This window comes from Crinia signifera, chromosome 2 (assembly GCF_055691185.1).
Source record: "Crinia signifera chromosome 2, ASM5569118v1, whole genome shotgun sequence".
Classification (NCBI taxonomy): domain Eukaryota; kingdom Metazoa; phylum Chordata; class Amphibia; order Anura; family Myobatrachidae; genus Crinia; species Crinia signifera.
The window spans coordinates 76,900,311-76,922,278 of record NC_139218.1 but is presented as its reverse complement, the minus strand read 5'-3'; the positions used below and the strand labels follow the sequence as shown (position 1 = coordinate 76,922,278).

Genomic DNA, 21,968 nt, shown 5'->3' with positions numbered 1-21,968 from the left:
ATGAAAACATCACTGATTTTTAACATTTATTATAGTTGACTAACTAAATGAATATTCCATTGTCCTCAATATGATTTAAAATCTAGGAAAATCATGACAGGGTCACCTAAATTGGGAGATGCACCAAGAATGAGTCCTCTTCTTGGCAAGTACTAAAGCATGTGAGAATTAAATTCTTATGTGTCGGCGGTCGCTTGTTTGGTTGTCAGCAGGCCAGTGGCGCCAATACGGTTACAGTATGTGACACCCAGTGTGGCAGATGTGAGCATTCATGAGCTGCAGCTGTTCAAAACTGTGAAGGGGGGTGAGCATGACCTCATGTACATTAAGCCACTCCCCTTGTTTACTACAGCCTCTCTCTGGTCCCGGGCAGTTTGTATGCTGCCTGCATCCTCTGTCCTGCCCACCTCCTGTCTCAGCTGCTCAGTGACACAATACGAGCGCGTGACACCATAATAGCAAGGGAAGGCAGCTCTGTTACTTTGCTGTCAATGCCATAAATGGTCTCACACTATGTGGCCCGCACCCCGCTGGTGATGCCACTGCTGCATGCTATGTGCTAGCTGAGGTTACCTGGGCCCTTATTCAGATCTGATTGCAGTACATATTTGTTCTCAAAATGGGCAAAACCATGTGCACTGCAGGTGGGGCAGATGTTACATGTATAGATAGCAAGCAAGCACATGGAACAGTACAAATTTATTTGATATATTGTGATATTGGCTCCTCCAAGATTACACTAACAAAGTATTACTGGTACGGCATAGGGGCTTATTACATCACTGTCAGGATGGCAATCAGGACCAGCTTCCTATTGTATCAGCCAGCTACTGTCAACATTTGACAAGGCCACTTAGTTGTAGACTCCTCTATTAAACTCAAGGGATGCGGTCATTTGATCTACAGAGTGACCTGTTGAACTACTGACCTTTCGACCTAGACCCATGTCGACCTTTTCCCATGTCGACCTAATGGTGTCGACCTAATGACTGTCGACCATCATGCTGTAGACCAAATGATCCCAACCCAAACTCATCTGAGTCACTTCATCCATTTCCTCTTTATATTCACCTCAGGGGGTAGAACAATCGCATGCTCTATTACACAGGGGTATCATGGTACAGATGTTTCTGGTCTATTTGGCCTGAGGAAAGTTATGACTCTGTAGGACCTTAGATTTTTCAACCATAAGTCAGTACTTGGGTTTACAGTATGGTCATTGTTCTAGTTCACGCGCAAAGGCAAATTCCTTCTCAAATGGACAAAACCATGTGCACTGCATGTGGGGCAGATGTAACTTGTGCAGAGCAGAGATAATTAGATTTGGGAGTGGTTTTACTTCAAAGAGAGATCTATATTGCAGTGTAAAAATAAAGCCGCCAGTATTTACCCCGCACAGAAACAAAATAACTCACCCAAATGTCTCTGCACAAGTTACATCTGCCCCACCTGCAGTACACATGGTTTTGTCCTTTGAGAAGTAATTTGCCTTTGTGAGTGAACCAGAATAAGGGCCTATGAGTGTCATATTGTGACTAAGGTGAATCGGGTACAGAAGATTTTTCTTAGCTGCGGGAGCTACATATTTGTATAGTGCATGATCTGTTTTAAAGAGTATGTACCCAACAAGGGAAGAAAACAGCCTTGCGAGAACTACTTTTTGACAATTGTACAGAATATTCCAGGTGGATTTGACCAAGTGAACAAGGTAATTATCGCATCCCAAACTGGGCATTACACCGGAACTTCATACCCTCCAACATCTGAAGGATGGAAATCGGTACACACCAAAAAGGGGGCATGGCCATGAGTAAAGTGGGTGTGTCCCCTGGTAAGGGGGCGTCGCCATCCCTCTTTCCGTATGTGTACGGGCTGGGCATTTAAAATAAAATAACCAGTTGATTGCTGTGATGTGTGGGCCACATCACTGCTGATGGCAGGCCTTTGACAGGGGGTGGGACAGGCCCTAGTCACGGTTGGCAGCTGTTGTGTCCCTCTCCTCGGCGCACATGTGGGGCCAGGAGGTGCAGGAGGTGCCTTCTCCCCAGCAGCGGCAGTTCCCAGGCATCAAATAGAGACTGACTGTGTCTCTATGTCACCTGCTCCTCCCCATCTCTTACCATATGTGTACTGTAACTTTCACCCACTGTAAGCCCCCACCTGCTCTTACCCGGCTGCGACAGAAGGTTGCACACCATGCTTCCGGCCCATGCTTTTCGGCTTCAAGTTCTCCAAGCTGTTCTGCGTTCTGACTGCCCAGTACCCAGCTTCTGAATAGCGTGCTTCCTTCCCCTCCCAGAGGATGTTGCTGCTCCAGATGCATGCGCCGGCTACTGTGTGACATCATGAAGAGACGCACGCTGGGCAGGAGCCGAAATGCACCCCTGGGAACGGGTCCAGAACCGTTTACATTCTCTAAGTACCGCCAGGCCTGATAAGTCATCACTTGTCAAGCCGAGAAGGAGAAGCAAAAATCGGTACATTCAGTACACTTTATTTTAGCCGGTACAGACCGTTAAGAAACGGTACTGTACCGGCTAAATCGATACAGTTGGAGGGTATGGAACTTTGTCTCCATTTGCACTTATGTACAGTAAGTGCCTTGCTCATCCAACATCTAAGAAGCCTTATTTGCACAATTAATTGAATTCAGACCAAATCCCCAAGTCCACTCGGTCCATTCGCACTCGGCTGTTCGTGTGTTCGGGCGTCCAAACACAGGAATGGCCGAACAGACAAACATCTGAGCGCACGAACACCCGATGGCTCTGCGCCCCCTCCCACACTGCAGAGACCGGGCAGTGGAGGTAGAGAGCAGAGGATGCTGCAGCAGCACAGCCACTCTCTCACGCTCAGCTCACGCTGCTCAGTGCTGAGTGGAGGAGAGAGGCAGCAGCAGCAGCAGCCTGTGTGCCGGCACACGACCCGGCATTTCAACACAGCTAGTGAGAGTTGAACACAGAATCAACGCGCTCGCAGTGCAGTGTAAAAGGGTAACCTGGGTAGATGCGCCCTGGCTGGGACCCATTCACTGCAGTGAAATTGCCAGCTCTGGGAGATGATCTCATCTCCAAGTGCTGGATCCATACAAAATCCCTGTTATGATATGTTTTTGGTATAAAAGCAGTATGAAGGGACTCATACTATATTAGCTTAGGCTTACTCAGAATGACATTGCTGGCAGGAGGCACCTTTTCCTTCAGCCCCCTACTGCAAAATTGGCATATTTTCCAAAATACAGATGTATCTTCGCTCATGGTTGCTGCATCCATCGCCACGCGGTGATTGCGCCTCTGCACATTCATCTAATTCACATAGAAACGCATTGAACGGCAATGTCGCAGTGTGTCCATTCCGGCCGAGTCGTGGCAATGATGACCATGGCTACATCTGTATGCCCCAGACATAGCTGCTGTACAAGAGATGATCTCTAAATCTGGCCCTTTGTGCAGAACCCTTATTGTCACATTTTACCCCAGAGATGTGAGATCCCAAAAGAAGAGAATTTTTCCCTAAACAATATTGAAAATGTCACTTATTTTTGATGGGTGCCGGACAGGCATTCACCCAACGTTGGGATCCCAACTGTCAAAACACTGACAGGGGGGTTCCCGACGGCCACCTGCTATTTTCCCTCGTGGGGGTCTATGACCCACATAGAGGCAGAATAGAATAGGTGGCGAGCGTAGCGCGCCACCCTGCCATCAGCGTGGCGAGCACAGCGAGCCCGCCAGGGGCCTTAGTTGTGCTCACCATGCTGTCTGGGTCTGGCCAGTCGGGATCCCGAAATCGGGATAATGACTTTCGGGATCCCGACTGTCGGACCCCTATAACACACCCATTTTTGATACGTTTAAGCTCTTGCTGTAGTAGTGTACTTTGTACTACAGTACATTACATTAGATCTACTCACTCTTGCATATTTGTCAGCTTGTAGAACAGATGATCCCTTCTCTCCAAGATAGATCAGTTGCAATTTGATGCTAGGATCCGTTATATCTTCTATTGGGTATCTCGCTGAAAATTGGCTGGCATTATTGTAGAATGCAGACCACTTGGCACCTTCTTCACTCTGGAAAACATCATTTATTTACATCTGGATATGTGTGGTACATGTTGTATTTAATAAGTTCTATCTACAGAATAATTAGTATTCATTTGGTGTTTAACTTTACGGGGCTGGTTCAGAGTTGAATGCAATGCAAAAGAAGCAAGTAACTTTACACTGATACTGTACAATCCATGTGGCACTGCAAGGGGTGCAAATACATGACTTTATTTATATTCATGCAGGGTAAATAATGGAGATGGGAGGGCAGATGTAGTAAGCCGTGGTGTCACAAGAGGCTAGCCTTTGCTCTCTGCCTTCTGGATGGCTCGCGTATGTACACTGTGTATTGTGCGCATGAGCATTCATTCGACTATAGCTTTTTTGTGGGACTGCCTCGGTTTTTGGGCACAGTCCCACCCGTGGACTGCATTGTCCTAAGGTGAGTGTGTAAGGGAGGATGTTGGGAAGCCCCTCTCACTCAGAGCAGCAGTGAATACACAGATTTCACTGCAGGAGGAGCAGGCCCCAAGTAGGAGTAATCAGTGTAAAAATAAATCTGGCTAGTTACTCCACAGGCAAATTTTTTTATGTATTTGCATCCCTTGCATTGCAACATGGGGCCTTATTTTGGTTCATTCTTTCTGACAAAATCCTTCTTAGATGGACAAAACCATGTGCACTGCAGGGGGGCAGATGTAACATGTGCAGAGAGAATTAGATTTGGTGAGTAATTTTGTTTCTGTGCAGGGAAAATACTGACTGCTTTACTTTTACACTGCAATATAGATCTCACTTTGAAGTAAAACCCCACCCAAATCTAATTCTCTCTGCACATGTTACATCTGCCCCACCTGCAGTGCACATGGTTTTGCCCATCTAAGAAGGATTTTGTCAGAAAGAATGAACCAAAATAAGGCCCATGGTTTGTGTCCTGGTGCACAATTACTTGCCCTTACCTACTTCATTCACAAATCAGAATCAAGACCTTAATCATCAATTTGCTGCTTAGCAAGCAGGCTGCCCCTAGAGGGCGCTAGGTGCGCTGATAATACATAAAAAAAAAAAAAAGTTATACCCCAGTTAACCAGTGATAAGTGTAGCATATTCACTTAATGCTGGTTAATACATCTATCCCATTATTTCATAAGAATACCTTATAGTGGGTACACACGTGCGATTTTGCTTGCGATTCGATCCTGAATGGATTGAATCTGGATCGAATCGAACGGTATGCAAAATGCATTAGATTATGACTATATATAACATCTCTGTACTATATAGTCTTGCCTGCCTTTCTATTCGATTTACACTACACGGGAGTGAGCATTGGGATTGTATTTTTCTGCTAAAATCATTTGATGTGCATTCAATTTCAATTCAATTTTGCTTCTTTAAGCAAAATCAAATAGTAAAATAGTGCATATCTCACTGTGTGTACGCACTATTAAACACATTTTTTTGTAGATTCTAAAACTTGCAAACACATCCTCTACTTGGATATAGCTTAAAATACAAGCACTGGGTCACATAAATTATTAATACAATAGCAACTTTAAAATGTGTAAAAAGTGCTATTTAAACAGTTGAATATGTAGTAGCTTTTCACATTGTATATTAAACTTCTCTGATAGCCCTCTGCAGTCCACCAAGTGCATGGAGAAAGTGTGTTTTTTAATTATAAGAGACAACCTGTTACACAAATATATTAATTCCCTACTTTCTTACTGTGCCTGTAAGTGCAGTAACTTTGGGACTCCTGGCTGTTATCTTTTACAATCAGAACGCCATACTGTATGTGGAGTGGTCTCTGAAGTGGTCTCTATGTAGTGTAAAAGGTCCCCGGGGCACCAGCTGGTGTTCGATTATGGTATAAAGCAATTAAAACACATTTCTCCGCCTGTAAGCTTATCAGTGGCTTAGGCAATCAGTAGCATTAATTTACCAGACTCCCTACTTTACATATTCGTTTCATGTCCAATCGCTCACTAGAACACTCATATTTTGTAATATCCATAAAACCAGTTCAGTAGTGAAAAGAAAATGCCGAGTTCCCTTTTCCATGTGTGGTTATATAAGAAGCAATCCTCATACATCAAGGGAGTTATTCAGACCTGGTCGCAGCTCTGTGAAATTGCAGAGCCCTGCGATCAGATAGCCGCCGCCCCGCTAGAGTGAAACCATGTCCCGTTCTAGGCTGCGATAATCACACCGATCAGCGGCTCCATGTGCAACTCACTCACCATCCAATGACTTTTCCAGTGTGTGCGGTCTGTGTGTGACCCAGAACCTACCCTGCCTGTGCCATAGAATCAGGCTGATCTAAAAAACCTGGAAACGCCTGGGCATGCCGGCATTTTTCCTGACACTCCCAGAAAACGTCCAGTTACCACATACAAACGTCAGCTTCATGACAATCACCTTGCAAATGGCTTGCAATCAGAAAAGACTATTTTGTCACTGAATGGCCTCACACATGAGCGCTACAATCTGTGTGCGGGTAGGGATCATTAGGTCACCAGCAAGCAGGTCGACAAGCATTAGGTCAACACCACTAGGTCCACATGCAGTAAGGCTTAAGGTCGACATGGAGGAAGGCCGACATGACTAAAGGTCACATGGGCTAGGTAGACAGGGTCATTAGGTCGACAGGGTCATTAGGTCGAAAGGATCATTAGGTCGACATGGGTATGGTCGACATTGAAAAAGTCGACAAGGTTTTTTTTATTTTTTCACTTTTTTTTTACCCGAATGTTGACACAGTCAACATAAACATAATCATGGAATACTAATACTTATCAGCTTATTTCCAACACAGTGGCACACGCAGGGGGGGTTTCTGAGTACCCAGAAACCCCCCCCCCCCCCAGGAGTCTAATGGCCCTAGGCTGAAACCTGATGGTCCTCTATTTCCATGGGTACAAGAATTTAAAAAATTGGCCCTTGGGAGCCGGAGATATCGGACTTCAAAGCAGTGGTCCCATCCAAGCCTGTTAATTGCTGTTCCCAGTCAGATATTTCAGGTTCTGTCTGACTTAGAGTTTTTCTGAGGGTATATTCCAAAAGCTGTGACTCTCCCCCTTTGATGGACACTAGTAGCTTGTCTCTACTGTTCCCAGAACCGGAGATATCAGCCTTCCAGCAGCTGGTTACTGCTCCAGCTCCACACACCTGGTATGTAGTTTTATATCCTCATTGGCAGATTGCTCTGCCTCCTGAACTCTGATCCCCTAGTCCCCAATACCATTTGGTAGGTAGGATTCTCTAGTTTTTAATTCCATTAAAAGCTAAGAAATCTAGTTCCGGTAACTGGAGTTATCTACAGTCAAGCAAGCTGTCCTCCCACCAGAAAATTATGAATAATAAGCCCACTCCACTATACACCCCTCCTCTGTGTATTAAACATCTTCTACCACCCTGGAAGTTATGCAGGGGTGGATTTACGGGTGAGGGCGCCCCTAGGCACAACAATAATGCCCCCCACAGCCGCCTAATTGTATTACTGGGACATTTTTTATTTGTTATTCTGTATGTATATTTACTAAGTAGGACAGAATACAGGGACAGTATCTGCAGTATTTACACTCTATTTAAGATGGAATATAGTACAGTACAGTGCATAATCTGCAGTTACTGCAAAATTTCAGGCTGACAGTACTATCACAAGCATTCGAGTACCGCCCCCAAACATGTGCCGCCCCGAGGCACGTGCTTCACATGCCTAATGGGAAAATCGGCTCTGAAGTTATGTATCAGGGCCCCTTCATTCAGCCCAATGCCCCCTTCTCCCACTCCATCTCCAACCAACTGTGCAGTAAAGGGGTAATTAGTGGAAATGACTGATCCATGCCCTACATGCTGAGCGGTTTATATAATACCCCCTACATATGTATGTGTATATATATATATATATATATATTTATATATCAGAAGAAATGGCGGCACTCGTAGGCTTTATAAAATAGCTTTTTTATATGAACATTGAAATGGTGCAAAGGTAAACCGACGTTTCGGGAATACTCCCCATTTTCAAGGTGCAGAGTGATAACTCTGCACCTTGAAAACGGGGAGTATCCCCCGAAACGTCAGTTTTATTGGAAAGCACTGCAGCAATATCTCTGTGGGATTGAGTGCAGGGCTGCCCCTCTCTGGAAACCCCCTTCTGAAAATCCTGTGTTTGCCCCTGCAACATCCATCTGGAATACAAGGAGGCTCTCACTGGTACCTGGATACACATTAAGGAAGCTATTCAGAGCTTGCTCCCCCAGCCTGCGAAGCAATGCCGTGCTGTTTGCACTAAATCACACTATCCAGGGGATGCCACTAAACAGAGAGGTACCTTATTTGTCTGGCCAGACAAGTCAAGACTGGTAACGTTATATACATTTTTATTTTTTAATTTACAAAAAAAAAAAAAACAATACATTTTTTTTACTAACATACTTATTGCAACTAATAGGCATGCTTTTTACAAAAAAAAACCCATAAAACAAAGTAAAAGGAATTGGACTACTAACACCTATCATAAGGCACTTCGGAGTTGCGAACCAAATAATTATTGTTTTTCACGTTAGTTTTTTGTGTATGTCTATGTATTATCTTTTAAAAATGTTCATTGGCCAGTGATTTAGATATGGATAATAAATTCAATTTATACTAAGGCTGTGCAGTTTTTATATGTCGTTTGTTATATTTGTTATATCTAAGGATTGAGTAATCCTTTTTAAAAAACGCTGCAGGTGACTACTCGATTGATTGTAAGGGTAATTTTTTTAAGCTCAAGTATAGTGTTATTGTTTTAGTTAACGCAAACATTAAAACGTAGCACCGCGTCCCCTAGCATGTCTTGCTACGCTCGCCATGCTTCGGGCTCGGGAAAAATTTTATTCTTCCACCGTGCCCTAGTGGATGGTAGGGCATGAAATTACATCTGTCGGCACATGTCCTATCAACATGGACACCGAAACATGGATTGGGACAACATTGTTGCATCACATCCGTATCCTGAGATGAGATGATAATAAATCATCCCCTAGCAGTTTTATTATACAGTACATGGAAAACCATTAATGGAATACAATATAACATGGTTTTCAAAAGAAACATTTGAAATATCAAACTCCCTAGAAGAAGGCCCCCTAGGGCCGAACACGTTGGAGACATCCTAACACACACAATCCAGCACACCAACAACAACGTTCAAGCCTCCTCCCAGCCGGGAGTCGAGCCTACAGTGCAAACAGCTGACTGTGACGTTGGGCACGTCACCTGCACAGTGCCGATACCCGGAAGCCATGTCACCCCCCCCCCCCCCCACTGTAGAGCCCAGCTCATGTACAGATGCCGTGCTAACCGAACTGCGGCTGGAGACCAGGACATAGCGGGACGGACCAGGACAAGTGATCACACTTTTGGACAATACACAGGTAAGGTGCACTGCGGGGGGATGGGACGCCAGCCCCCTGCACCACCACCCTATGTGCTTACCGAGTCGTGACTGTTACCTGCGGCAACGGACCCCGTTGCTCCACCCCCCTCTTTTCCACACTTGAAAGTTTGGAGGCTAGTGGAGAGTCTTATTGTGCATGGAAGGGCATTCCATAGGATGGGAGCAGCCCAATGAAAGTCCTGTAATAGTGAATGGGAGCTAGTGATCCGTGCAGAAGAGACAGGCAGATATTGTGCAGAGCGGAGTGGTCGAGATGGAAGATATTTTGTGATAAGTAAAGAGATATATGCTGGTGCAGTATGGTTAATAGCTTTATATGCGAGTAGAAGTGTTTTATATTGAATACAGTAAGATACAGGCAACCAATGAAGGGACTGGAAGAGCGGATCAGTAGACGATGAGCGTCTTGCAAGGAAGATCAGCCTAGCAGCAGCTTTTACAATGCAGAAACAAAAAAGAGAAGGTACCCGCACCAGTTTTATTCTTTTAGCACTAGTGACTTATTTCTCCACTTCAAATAGATTATTCTGGGAAAAGGCTGTTTCCTTTAATAATTATTTATTATTGAGGGAGGTGCCACCCACTACTTCATTATAGACAAACTACACAAAAAGAATACAGTAAGTATATATGTGGGTGCACTTTAAGTCAAATTCAGAGTCATAAAATATAACTTTTAATACTTTTACATAAAATCGGGGAAATATTAAAACTAAGATTAGTGAAAATCAAAGAATTAAATAATGTGATTAAAACAAATAAAGACCGCTGCTTACTGATACTTCAGCTGTAGGGGTTAAGTTGTCCCTGTGTGCCAATAATGTATCTAAAATATTATTATTGTGTATCTGTCTGATGATATAAAAGGCTGACTTTGTGTTTAGCCTTTAATTGCTGCTAAGTGTCTTAAAAATAAACCTAGACACTCGCTAGCATTGCAATAAATGTTTTGACAGTATCTTTTACACAATTACAGCTTATTTCAGTGTGATGTTTCACTGATGTTCCAAAGAATATGGATACTTTTTCTTCAGTATTTTATTTATAGAACATATAGGTGTTGATGTTTTCTGAGACCTTATGAAGTCCCTTTATGTGTTACAGTGGCGTAACTATGAAAAAATCTCCCCCCGCCACAACTCTTTTGCACGCCCCTCCCCCCAGCTCGAAACCCACCCCCTCCCCCACCCCCTTACCCCTCCACGTAGTGCCGCTGCGTCTGCCCTGGGACCTTCCGCCGGCAAATCAGTGGTGGGTGGTGTGTGTGAGGTGTGGGGTGGTACCTGTCCTACCGGCGCTGTCTATTTCAATCCGGCGGCGGAGGCAGCGGGGTTCCCTGCAGTCTATTAAAAATCACGAGCGCTATCCGCCGGGCTATGCGGAAGCGCTTCTAGTGTGAAAACTCTGGCAGCACGCTGATTGGCTGAGATCAGCGTGCGCCGTGCTGCCAGAGTTTTCACACTAAAAGCGCTTCCGCATAGCCCGGCGGATAGCGCTCGTGATTTTTAATAGACTGCAGGGACCCCCGCTGCCTCCGCCGCCAGATTGAAATAGACAGCGCCGGTAGGACAGGTACCCGGGCGGCATTTTCCGCCCTCCAGTGGCCGGCGCCCTAGGCAAATGCCTAGGTTTGCCTAGTGGTGGCGCCGGCCCTGTCCCTGCCACCGCGGGGGCTGCAAGGCGATAGTTACGCCACTGATGTGTTATTAATTTGGTGCGATTACACTTTTAACACACACTTGGCCAAATGTAATATGGTGAGAGTTTCAGAAAGTGAGAGATTTTGGGAGAGTTTTCTCCTTTTTTTTTAAAGGAGCAATCAATTACACAGCAAAACCTGGTTGCTCATCTGTCCCTATGGAACTATAGGGGCCAAATGTAATAGGGTGAGAGTTTCAGAAAGTGAGAGATTTTGGGAGAGTTATCCCATGTTTTTTAAAGCAGCAATCAATTACATGGCAAAATCAACCAGGTTTTGCTGTGTAATTGATTGCTGCTTTAAAAAACATGGGATAACTCTCCCAAAATCTCTCCCTTTCTGAAACTCTCACCCTATTACATTTGGCCCCTATAGTTCCATAGGGACAGATGAGCAAACAATAGTACCGTTTTGATACTGAACAGTGATATAGATTTTTATTTTCTTTTTATTAGACAGTTCATTCCATTAAATACATGTCAGTAATCTTTAGCAACTTATCATCAGTTTGCTTGAATGAGCTGGCTATCTTTATCCGATAAATATCTCCTGCTGCCTATTTTCTTAAGGCAGCACAGATCTCACTGTAATGGCCGCTCAGTATTTTATGCAGTATATATATTTTGCCGCTGCAGTGGATTTCCTAAACAAACTTTCATGTACCTAGCCTGTTACTGGTGCAGACTCACTGCGAGCCGGCTTTATTGCCTGTGTATGCTCGCATTTGTCAGTCACTTTGCCAGTAACCAGGTTTTCAGCGGCTCTCTGCAGACTTCGTGACTGCAGCACACACGCTTAGGCTGTCTGTCTCCCGCTGTTATTATTATGATGCAGGCTTTGATAGTTCATGAGCTGGCTTGTTGCCTAAATATGCTCGTGCTTTCAATTACTGACATGAACCTTTCTATATTTTCCTAATATGTACACATGTTGATTCTACTCTGTACTAGTACATTGTTAAGCATGAGCATAAAAGCACACTGGCAGCGGTCTTTTTACGAGCCAACGACCATTTCACCAAGAGGCTTTGTCAATATTGGGGACAGATGAGAACGGGCAGATAGATAGCGCAGGAAGAATCCGGCAATAAAAGCCGGCTTATAGCCTGCACTAGCCCACCATTACAGTGATTTAGAAAGGTTCATGTCAGTAATTGAAAGCACGAGCATACTTAGGCAACAAGCCAGCTCGTGAACTATCAAAGCTTTTGAAATGGATTGCAGTGGTGAGAGTCTGTTCTTGGGAAGACCAGTTAGGAGACTATTGCAATAATCAATGCGGGATATAATGAGTGCATGGATAAGATATTTGGTAGTGTCTTGTGTGAGATAGGGTCGTATTTTGGATATGTTTTTTAGATGCATGTAACATGATTTGGAGACAGATTGAATGTGGGGAAGAAAGGACAGTTCAGAGTCAAAGATGACCCCTAAGCAACGAGCTTGTGGGGTAGGGTAGATTGTCGAGTTGTCAACAGCGATGGAGATGTCAGGATGGTAACTGTTCTTAGTTGGTGGGAATATAAGTATTTATTTTCATTTTGGAAATATTGAGTTTGAGTTGGCGAGAAGACATCCAAGATCAGATGGCAGAGAGACATTCAGAGACACGGCCCAAAACCACTGGTGACAACTCTGGGGTTGATAGATAGATAGATTTGAGTATCATCTGCATATAAGTGATACTGAAATCTGAAAGAGCTGATAAGTTTGCCAAGAGAGGAGGTATAGATTGAGAAAAGCAGAGGACCTAAGACTGAGCCTTGCGGAACTCCTACTGACAGAGGTAGTGAGGAGGAGGTAGAGTCAGAGAAGCGAACACTGAAAGAGCGTTCAGATAGGTAAGATGTGAACCAGGAAAGGGCTGTATCATTAAGACCTAGGGAGTGTAGTGTTTGTAGGAGAAGAGTGTGATCCACAGTGTCAAACGCAGCAGAAAGATCTACAAGAATAAGCAGTGAGACTTAGCAGTTATCAGATCATTCACCATTTTAGTGCTGTGTCAGTGGAGTGTTGAGAGCGAAAGCCTAACTGAAGCGGGTCTAATAGGGTGTGAGAGTTAAGAAAGTTTGTGAGGCCAGAGTAGACAATTCTCTCCAGTAGCTTGGAGAGGCATGGGAGCTGAGAGATAGGACGATAGTTAGAGAGAGAGTTAGGGTCAGAATTGTGGTTTTTTTCAGAATGGGAGTAATCACTGCATGTTTGAGCAGAGAAGGAAAAGTACCAGTAGCAAGAGAGAGATTGCAGATTTTAGTTAAGGTTGGAATAAGCACAGGAGATAGATTTTTAATGACTTGTGCAGGTATAGGATCAAGAGGCGAAGTAGTAGAGTAGGAGAATAAGAAGAGTTTGGATACTTCCTTTTCATTTGTGGGCTCAAATGAAGAGAAAGTGCCAGAGGGTTCAGGTGGGGAAGAAAGAGGGTTAGAGGTTGAGGAGCATACCATTTCATCTTGGATGTTATCAATCTTGTCCTTAAAGTAGGAGCCAAGTTCTTGTGCACTGATGGTAGCCAGTGGGGGAGGAGGGGGAGGGTACAGAAGAGACTTAAATGTGTTAAAAAGTCGCTTAGGTTTGGTGGCATGAGAAGATATGAGAGATTGGTAGTATGTTTGTTTGGCAGTTTCCAAAGCATTGCAGTAGGAGTGGTAGTTAGTCTTATATGTGAGGAAATCAGTCATACTACGAGTTTTACGCCATTGGCGTTCTAATTTACGTGACTGATTTCGTAGTTGTCTTGGCAAGTGGTGGGATTGAGAATTAATTTTCTTTTTAAGAACTTAAGTGAGCGTGGGTAGAATTCTGTGAGAAATACCCACATCACCAGAATCAGAACTCAGAGCTTTACTATAATTTTAAAAGTCACACAGTGAGTGCAATCTCTGTTCCCCCTCCCTTCTCTTGTTTTCTTTCCTATCTTTTTTATTTGAAAAGTGTGAGATTCAGGATGGCTGATTACCAGCAGATGGAGAGAGATGACCTGGTGGTCATGTGTATGCAGAGAAATATCCCTTGGTCTGGCCAGAGTAGAGAACGTTTGATTCGGGCACTCGTGGATGCCGATCGGACTCTAGCTGCTGGAGGAAACCAGTCCATGGACAATCCTACTCCAGGGGCTCAATCAGCACTGGACATTACAACCGATGCCCTGCCAGGGTCAGATACTTCTGCTGGACCCAGCAAGTCCGAACGAGAGGCTGCAGAGCTTCAGGCCGAGCATGAGTACCAGTTGGAGCTGGTGAGGCTCAGAGACCTGATCGCTGTTGGTGAACCAGTGGAGGATGATACAGAGCATCATGATGGCGAACCTTTACGTGAGAGTTTATCTGCCGTAGCTACTGAGTTAGCAGGAGGTGGACTTCGTACTGAACTTTTACTGTCTGTGGAAGTAAATAATGTGTTGGATCACGATGTGGACTCTGTTATCAATTGTGGGGAGCCTAACAAGGGACAGAGGTCCCAAATGACCCCCAGAGGTCCCGAATTTCACCGGACCGCGTCATGTACAGTTCCCTGTCTTTGAAGCAGACAGAGGAAGCCAAGTGAATGTCAGCTTGGTTGGGAATAATGAGCTGGCCCTGGACATTACCACAGATGCTCAGAGATCTGACATCTCTGCTAGCACCAGGGAGACTGTAGGATGTGTGGCAGTCCGGGAGGCTGTAGAGTACCAATCCCCTACAGCACAAGAGGAGCCCAGTGAGTATTCTGACCCATATGGTGAGCATTATCCTTTTTATCCTTATGAGCCCAAAATAACTCACTAAAGAATGTCAGCTGCAAGGTATCTCCTGCTGCAACAATTCCCGCAGGGAGATGATCAAGCAGCTCACCTATGCACGAGATGATGAGAGCAATGTTTTCGGCATGTATCGCGCCGAGTTTCTCAGCGGGGATACGAGTCCTTGGATGCTGCTGCGGGAACTGAGAGACTGTTTTGAAATAGCGCAGCAATATGCCTATGATTGTAGGAAGCTTGATACCCCATCATGGAAAGAGCAGTAACGCTGGGTAGATGCTGAATGGCAGAGCCTGGAACAGCTTCTATTACCAGCTCTGGAACCAACGACCCAGCCTACCGGGGTTTCCCCCATGGAAATGGTACCCCGGCCTGCTACAATTGTTGTCTAACCTGCTCTGGAGACATCACCTCACAAGACCCAGTTTAAACTGCTGGGAGAAGCTTAAGATGTGGGCAGTTTGCTCCCACCAGGAAAAAGATACAGTTCTGTCATTTTAATTCCCTTTTATTTTGTTTGAGATGTATTTCTTTTGTGTGCACTTTTAAAATCATTTTTATCACTAAAGCTCTGTGATATTTCTAGGAATAAATCATACATATTCCAGTTTCCGATTTTGTGTTCTGACGACTTATGCTGGAGAGTGGTTTATGCTACAAACTGTTTATATATTGTATTGGGTATCCGGACGTATGCAAGCGTTGAACTTGCATTGGTGGCGGCGTACCTCATAGAGGGGACTCGTGTGTCCAAAGTGAACCCCAGTCATGGCCGGAGCTGCTCAGGTTGGCGTATCTGGAGGAGCGACCGGTGGGTCCGTGACATTTTGGGCCTTATTCTGATCGGTGCGGCCGGATCCGATTATGCGGCCAGGACCGTGCGTGCGAAACCCCGCCTTCCATACGGATCGCAAACTCCGTCCGTACGCGGTAAGAAGCTGGCCGAACGGACCGCACGTGTATTTTTCACGGAATACGCCTCCTCCATCTAAGGGAACCTCCCCCATCATTCGATGGTCGCAGACCATCGAATGCAGGACCGAGTGGTCCACCAGCTCCCGCAACCTCAGACCACACAGACATTTTTCCGTGCAAAAGCAGGGATCTGGGCGGGCAGCTGACATCCGGCGATGTCATATGTCCGCCCCCTACACGTGCGTCACGGCCTCATTACCATACGTACGCCCAGCGTTTGCATGGGAACGCCCATGAAACGCGGGGCGTATGCATATGGTAATGAGCCCAAATAGCCCTTCACGCCCCTCTCCACCCCCTGTTCGGAGTGTTCACATATCATGCGGGATTTGGCCGTACGCCCCGCTCACACATGCGCAGAGACGCCTCTGCACATGTGCAGACACGAAACATCGGCGGGCCAAACGCACGCGGATATACCGCACCGACCAGAATAAGGACCTTGGTTTGACATATGCTTTGTATAAACATACTGAAAACACAGAGATGGGACAGGAGACACACAGCGGAGATAGTGTTGTAGAGACACAGGCAAGGATGAGCCTGAAGCGACGCAGGTGAGGGTGAGGCAGAAGAGATACAGAGGTTGGATAACGTGGAGAGACATTTATGTGATTAACTGGAGAGACACAGGGGGATGAGCCAATAATTGACTGGCCTGTACCAAATAGGGAGGTTTGGGTCCTTGATATCCTGGCGTTGCAATGAGATTGAAGTCCGTCTTGCAAAAACTGAGATGCAGTGGATCTACAAATTGAAAACATTAGTCCCAGCGGGTTAAATGGTGACTTTGAAATTAAATGGTTTTTGTGAGGTCACTTTGGTATTTTAAGAATAATGTTATGTGTCACAGATGTTTTGTATAAAAATTGTATAGTGCCCTTATATCCTGTTTTTATTTGTATTTTTATCTATATTCACCCATTGGAATAATGGACTTGATGAGGACATTCCGTTTGTAAAAAACGAGTGGATGAAACCAACCTAAACAGTGAAATAGCGGAGGATTCTTGTGGAACGCAAACAGGAAGTCCGCATAGAACGCAGAACATCCATTTCCACGTCACTTCCGGCTGGGAACACCGCAATACCGGTACATCCGGCTAGGAACGTTTCTTTCAGAGACTCTGTGCACTGCCAGAAATTTAATAATGCGGAACACGATGTCACATTCGGCCAAAGCCGGCCGGAGATTCAGCTGTTCACTGTTGCATATTGATTGAGTGGGGGATTTAAGAGCCGCCCCGTTCGATGGTGATTATTATGCTTCTGAGGAAGGGCTTACTTGGCCCGAAAGCGCGCTTAAGCACATTCATCACCACCAAACGGACCGGACACCGGGGACCACCTCTTGATACTTCCACCTGAGGGACCACTGATGATCCGAGTTTCACATACCCGATTGGGTGATATGCTTTTATCTTCTTTTAAATTGTGAATGTATCAATAAATTGTTCCAACTTTTAAGCTACAGGATTGCACTATTCTATTTTCCATTGAGCCCTTATAGGTTTGATCAGCCCTCCAATCTGCTATCAAAGACCTGTTACATGCGCTTTTTGATCTCTACCATGTGAGTGGCCTGTGAAAATTAAAAATGTTGGAAATGTTTTACAATACTGCACTATGGTCTTCTTTTGTGTTTTGAGTTTTTCAGACCATAGCTTCTGATCCTCATTTTATCAAAGATACCTAAATTGTGTAAGTTTACAATCCAGTCTCACCAGTGGGTATACCATCATCTGTTCTTCCTTGATATCTGTTACCGACCATAGTAGTTGCCAGCAGACAAGAAAAGAAGTGAGGAAGAGACCATGCAAGGATGTTGTATAGCTAGAAGCTTTATTCTTGCTTAGTTTTGTGAGTGGTAAGACAGTTCATGGGTGCCAACTTCAGAAAAGGGAAGTATTGCATGAGAAATAACTAGTGGTGGGTAACGATTAAAATTTTTAATTGCGATTAACTGCAATTACTTGCATTGTTAGGCTCATAAATTATGTTTACCTATAATCTCTTTGCCAGGGGTTCCATGCTCGTTGCCAGGGGGATTACATAATTGTTGTCAAGGGGTTTGCATGCTCATTGCCATATGGGGGTTTCCATGGTTGTTTGCCAGGGGTTAAATGCTCATTGCCAGGGCGGGAAATACATGCTTGCTGCCATAGAGGTGAAATGCTCTTTGCCTGGGGGAATACATCTTTGCTGCCACAGGGGCCAAAATGCTCGTTGCCCAGGGTGAGATCAATCTTTTAATTGCAGGAGGGAATCGGTGCATGAAACAGAATCCACAAAACATGACCGGTTGAGAACCCCTGAATATAAAGACATTTCAAGCATTCATACAAGGATGTGTTACAACAGTACAAACTAACATTACATTTCACCTTATTCAACAGAGATGCAATTCCCAACAAGAACTAAAATGCACTAAATTCTCATATCATGACTGAGTTTTCTGTATCTTTAATGAATGGACAATGAGGATTATTTACACCTGATGCCCCGCTTCAGTGAAATCCCTTCTTGAGAATGAATGTGATCGCTGTACAAATATATGTGTGCGGCTGCAAATCTTCATGCAGCCATGTGAATATATTCAAAACTCATCGTAACAGGCTCAACATCGAATGAGTGTTACACTGGGCACCAGTCATCTCAGGCCCAGAGTAGCCAGAGACTTACTCCACGGCTGTGATGAAAACAGGCATATCCGGCCTGTTGCTGATGTTACACACATCCCTTAAAATGCTTGGGCCCTGACACGCCCAGAATTTTTGCTGGTAAGCCTAGCGTTTTTCTTGGCACTCCCATGAAACGGCCAATTACCACCCCCAGACGCTTACTTCCTGTCAATTCACTTGTGAATGGCCAGCGATCAAATAAATTGCAGGCTTTCATTGCAGGACGGTCTTGCGCATACGTACTATAGACCGTATGCATGCACGGTCTATCGATAGTCTGCCCCCGTGCAAATTCACAGCCGTGCGATCCAGTTTGAATCTGGGTAATACCACCCGGGTAGACTTTTTCATCCCAAACCTGGACCTGTGTTCCCCCGGCACTAACCCAGTCTATAAATTTGATATTCTCTATTTCAGACTTTGACTTGCTAATTATACCATAAACTGAGATTCCCAATCTCTGCCATTACAGTCACGGTTCCAAGAAAATCCATGTTTGAGCAAAGGTGACTTAATTAGAACCTCAGTAGATTTGATTTAACCAGCTGTACTCAAGAATGGATGTCCTTAACCCTTTGAGTGCCAACATCTCTGTGAGAGATGTTCAAAATATCCACTAAAAATGCCAGCGTCGCTCACATTTGTTATATAAATAAATAAAAAAATGTTGTGTAAAAAATTATTATATTTCCTATATAAGGTAAACATTTATATCAAAGGCGTAACTACCATAGGTGCAAGGGGTGCAGCTGCTATGGGGCCCAGAGCTGAAGGGGGCCCATCTTTCCTGTCTAAGTAATATGTTTTACATACATTTATCACCATCAGTTGCTAAATAGGGGACCCTTACAAACTTTTGCTATGGGGCCCACGAATATGTAGTTACGCCCCTGATTTATATATATATATATATAGCGTGGCGAGCGCAGCGAGCCCCGCGAGGGGACGCGGAATACATGTGAAGTAATGCGTGTCCCCTCGCGGGGCTCGCTGCGCTCGCCACACTTTATGAAAATAAACTCCACGCCGACGTGGATAGTGGGGTATGAAAAGGTCAGAGGACGCGTACTTCCGCCCCTCGCGGGCTCGCTATGCTTGCCACGCTTTGGGTTGGCGTTGATCGTGGCGTGGCGTTAACAATGGGGGGGGGGGGCATTTGACATACTAATTACCCATCAGGGTGGGTATACAATGAAAAATCAGGTCTGGGGGGGGGGGGGGGGGCATTTAACATAGGAATCAGCCATTAGGGTGGCTGTACAATTAAAAATCGGGTCAAATCAGTCGCATCGCATGTGATCTGGTCGCATGCGATGCGACTGATTTTACACACCCGATGCCATACAATATACATCAGTGGCGCCGTGCTAGGAAACAAGTACCCATAAGTCTACCTTAGTTATTAATGTAGTCATTATAAATAATAATAAAATAATGTTTACATTGTTTGTATGATAATTGGGAAAGGGTTAACACATACTATGAAATACTAAAATGTAATCAAAATATGTAAATGTCAGCAACACTGCAGCAAGAAGTGTAATACTAGCAAATGCATTGTACAATCTGTGTTTCAATCCCTGGATCCACATTTATGTACTTTTCATTCAATTTACTGATAACTATATTCTGTAACACACAGACAACCAGCCAAATGCTTAAGTTAGAAACCAAACAGTCCCTTTTACCAACATTGAACTGTACATACCATTTTCTGTGCATTCTCATCACTGATATTAGTATTATATTCCCATTGTGCTTCTGCATATTGATGATACAACTGTTCTCCTTGTTTATTATATTCACGTAAAAACGCTTCGGCATCACTGGTTACATCTTGGGTTGAGGGGCCAAATAGGGCCAATGTACAGAGAAGACAAAAGAAGACCAACATGTTTCTCCCTGAGCAGAGATTCCCTCAACTAATTCAAGTTCCTTTCAATCAATACTGGAAATCTCTGTGTCTGTAGCCTTTGTACCATTGCCAAAGGTTTTCTGGAGCAGATCAGGAAGTGCTTCTTAGGATAAGATGGTTTATTACCTTGATACAGAACAGTCTTCATTATCATTGGCAGTAGTCAAGGAGAGTAAAACATTTCCATTCTGTAAGGAAATCACCTACCAACCGGTATCTCATCCTGTTGTGATTACCTTTAAATATTGTTAACTATTGAATAAAAATTAATTAGTAAAAATGTTAGCAAAGCAGACCTTTAAAAAAAACACAACTGAACGTTTTCTCACAATGTGGCTGATTTAATTACACATGAGGAGTCACAAGAAATGGATTTGGGATGTTTGGATTCTTTCTCATTTCTGCTCACAGCACATAGATCTAAGCATATACAGTAGTTCTCTATTACAAATGCTTCTATATGTACAAATATTTTTTTTAAAAAAAACGTAAACTTCTGTCAAGTCTGTATAAGCAAACAACACTAATGTTCTTACTTTAGCTGTGAGTCAGGGAGTGTAATTACTAAGAGGCTTGTCCTCATATAGCATTGTTCTCTGGCACTTTACTGATCACTGGACCAAAACTATTTCAGAATACCACATTCCAGGGTCACAAGACTCCTGTTGTTACAGGTCCCTAGTTTATGTTCAAGGCAGTAGTTAACTAATAAGTCAGAGAATAGAAGAATGTATACATGTGGATAGCATGGCACTTTGCCCTTATTAGATGCAAATAGTTGTGCATTACCTAAAGGCCCATTTCAGTTAGTGCATATATCAGTATAAACATCCCTTGAGTTTGAAGTTAAAATAATTTAATTGAAGCATAGGGTAAGATATGGCGGGGGTGGTGGTACTGTATATATATTTTGGGCAGCAGGAACGGTGTAATGGTTAGCATTATTGCCTCAAAGCAATGAGATCATGGGTTCAATTCCCAGCATGGCCCTAAATGTGCAGAGTTTGTATATACTCCCTGTGCTTGCCTGGGTTTACTCTGGGTACTCTGGTTTCCTCCCACAATCCAAAAATATACTGGTAGGTTAATTGGCTCCCAACAAGTTAACCCTAGAATGTCTGTGTGTGCGTGTACATGTGGTAAGGAATATAGATTGTAAGCTCCACTGGGGCAGGGACTGATGTGAATATTCAAATATTCTCTGTAAAGAATATCTGCAGAATATGTGCGCGCTATATACAGTAGATAACTGTTAATAATAATAATATATATTTATGTATTTAGAAAAATACCCTTATTCTGCGCCTCTTCAAGTGCAATGAACATATGGCTGCTCCTCTCTGTGAGAACAAAAAGCGTTAAGGTTTAAAATGTCATTGGTAGGGTATTTAAGTATTTTATTCAACTATATTGAGTGGATCCTACAGTCTACACTTGCGTCTAGAAAGAGACTTCTTCAGGGG

At 44.1% G+C, this 21,968-nt stretch overlaps 1 protein-coding gene across 1 annotated transcript in view; it reads right to left on the bottom strand.

Annotated features, from left to right (window-relative positions):
• Positions 1 to 20,484, bottom strand: part of ACE2 (angiotensin converting enzyme 2) — a 71,320-nt gene extending 50,836 nt beyond the window's left edge. The window contains exons 1-2 of the mRNA XM_083172439.1: positions 20,299 to 20,484; positions 3,914 to 4,072 (exon numbers count right to left, since the gene is read on the bottom strand). Coding sequence (XP_083028565.1) covers positions 3,914 to 4,072; positions 20,299 to 20,484 — 345 coding nt within the window. The remainder of the gene's footprint in view (positions 1 to 3,913; positions 4,073 to 20,298) is intronic.
• Between the last annotated feature and the right edge of the window lie 1,484 nt (positions 20,485 to 21,968).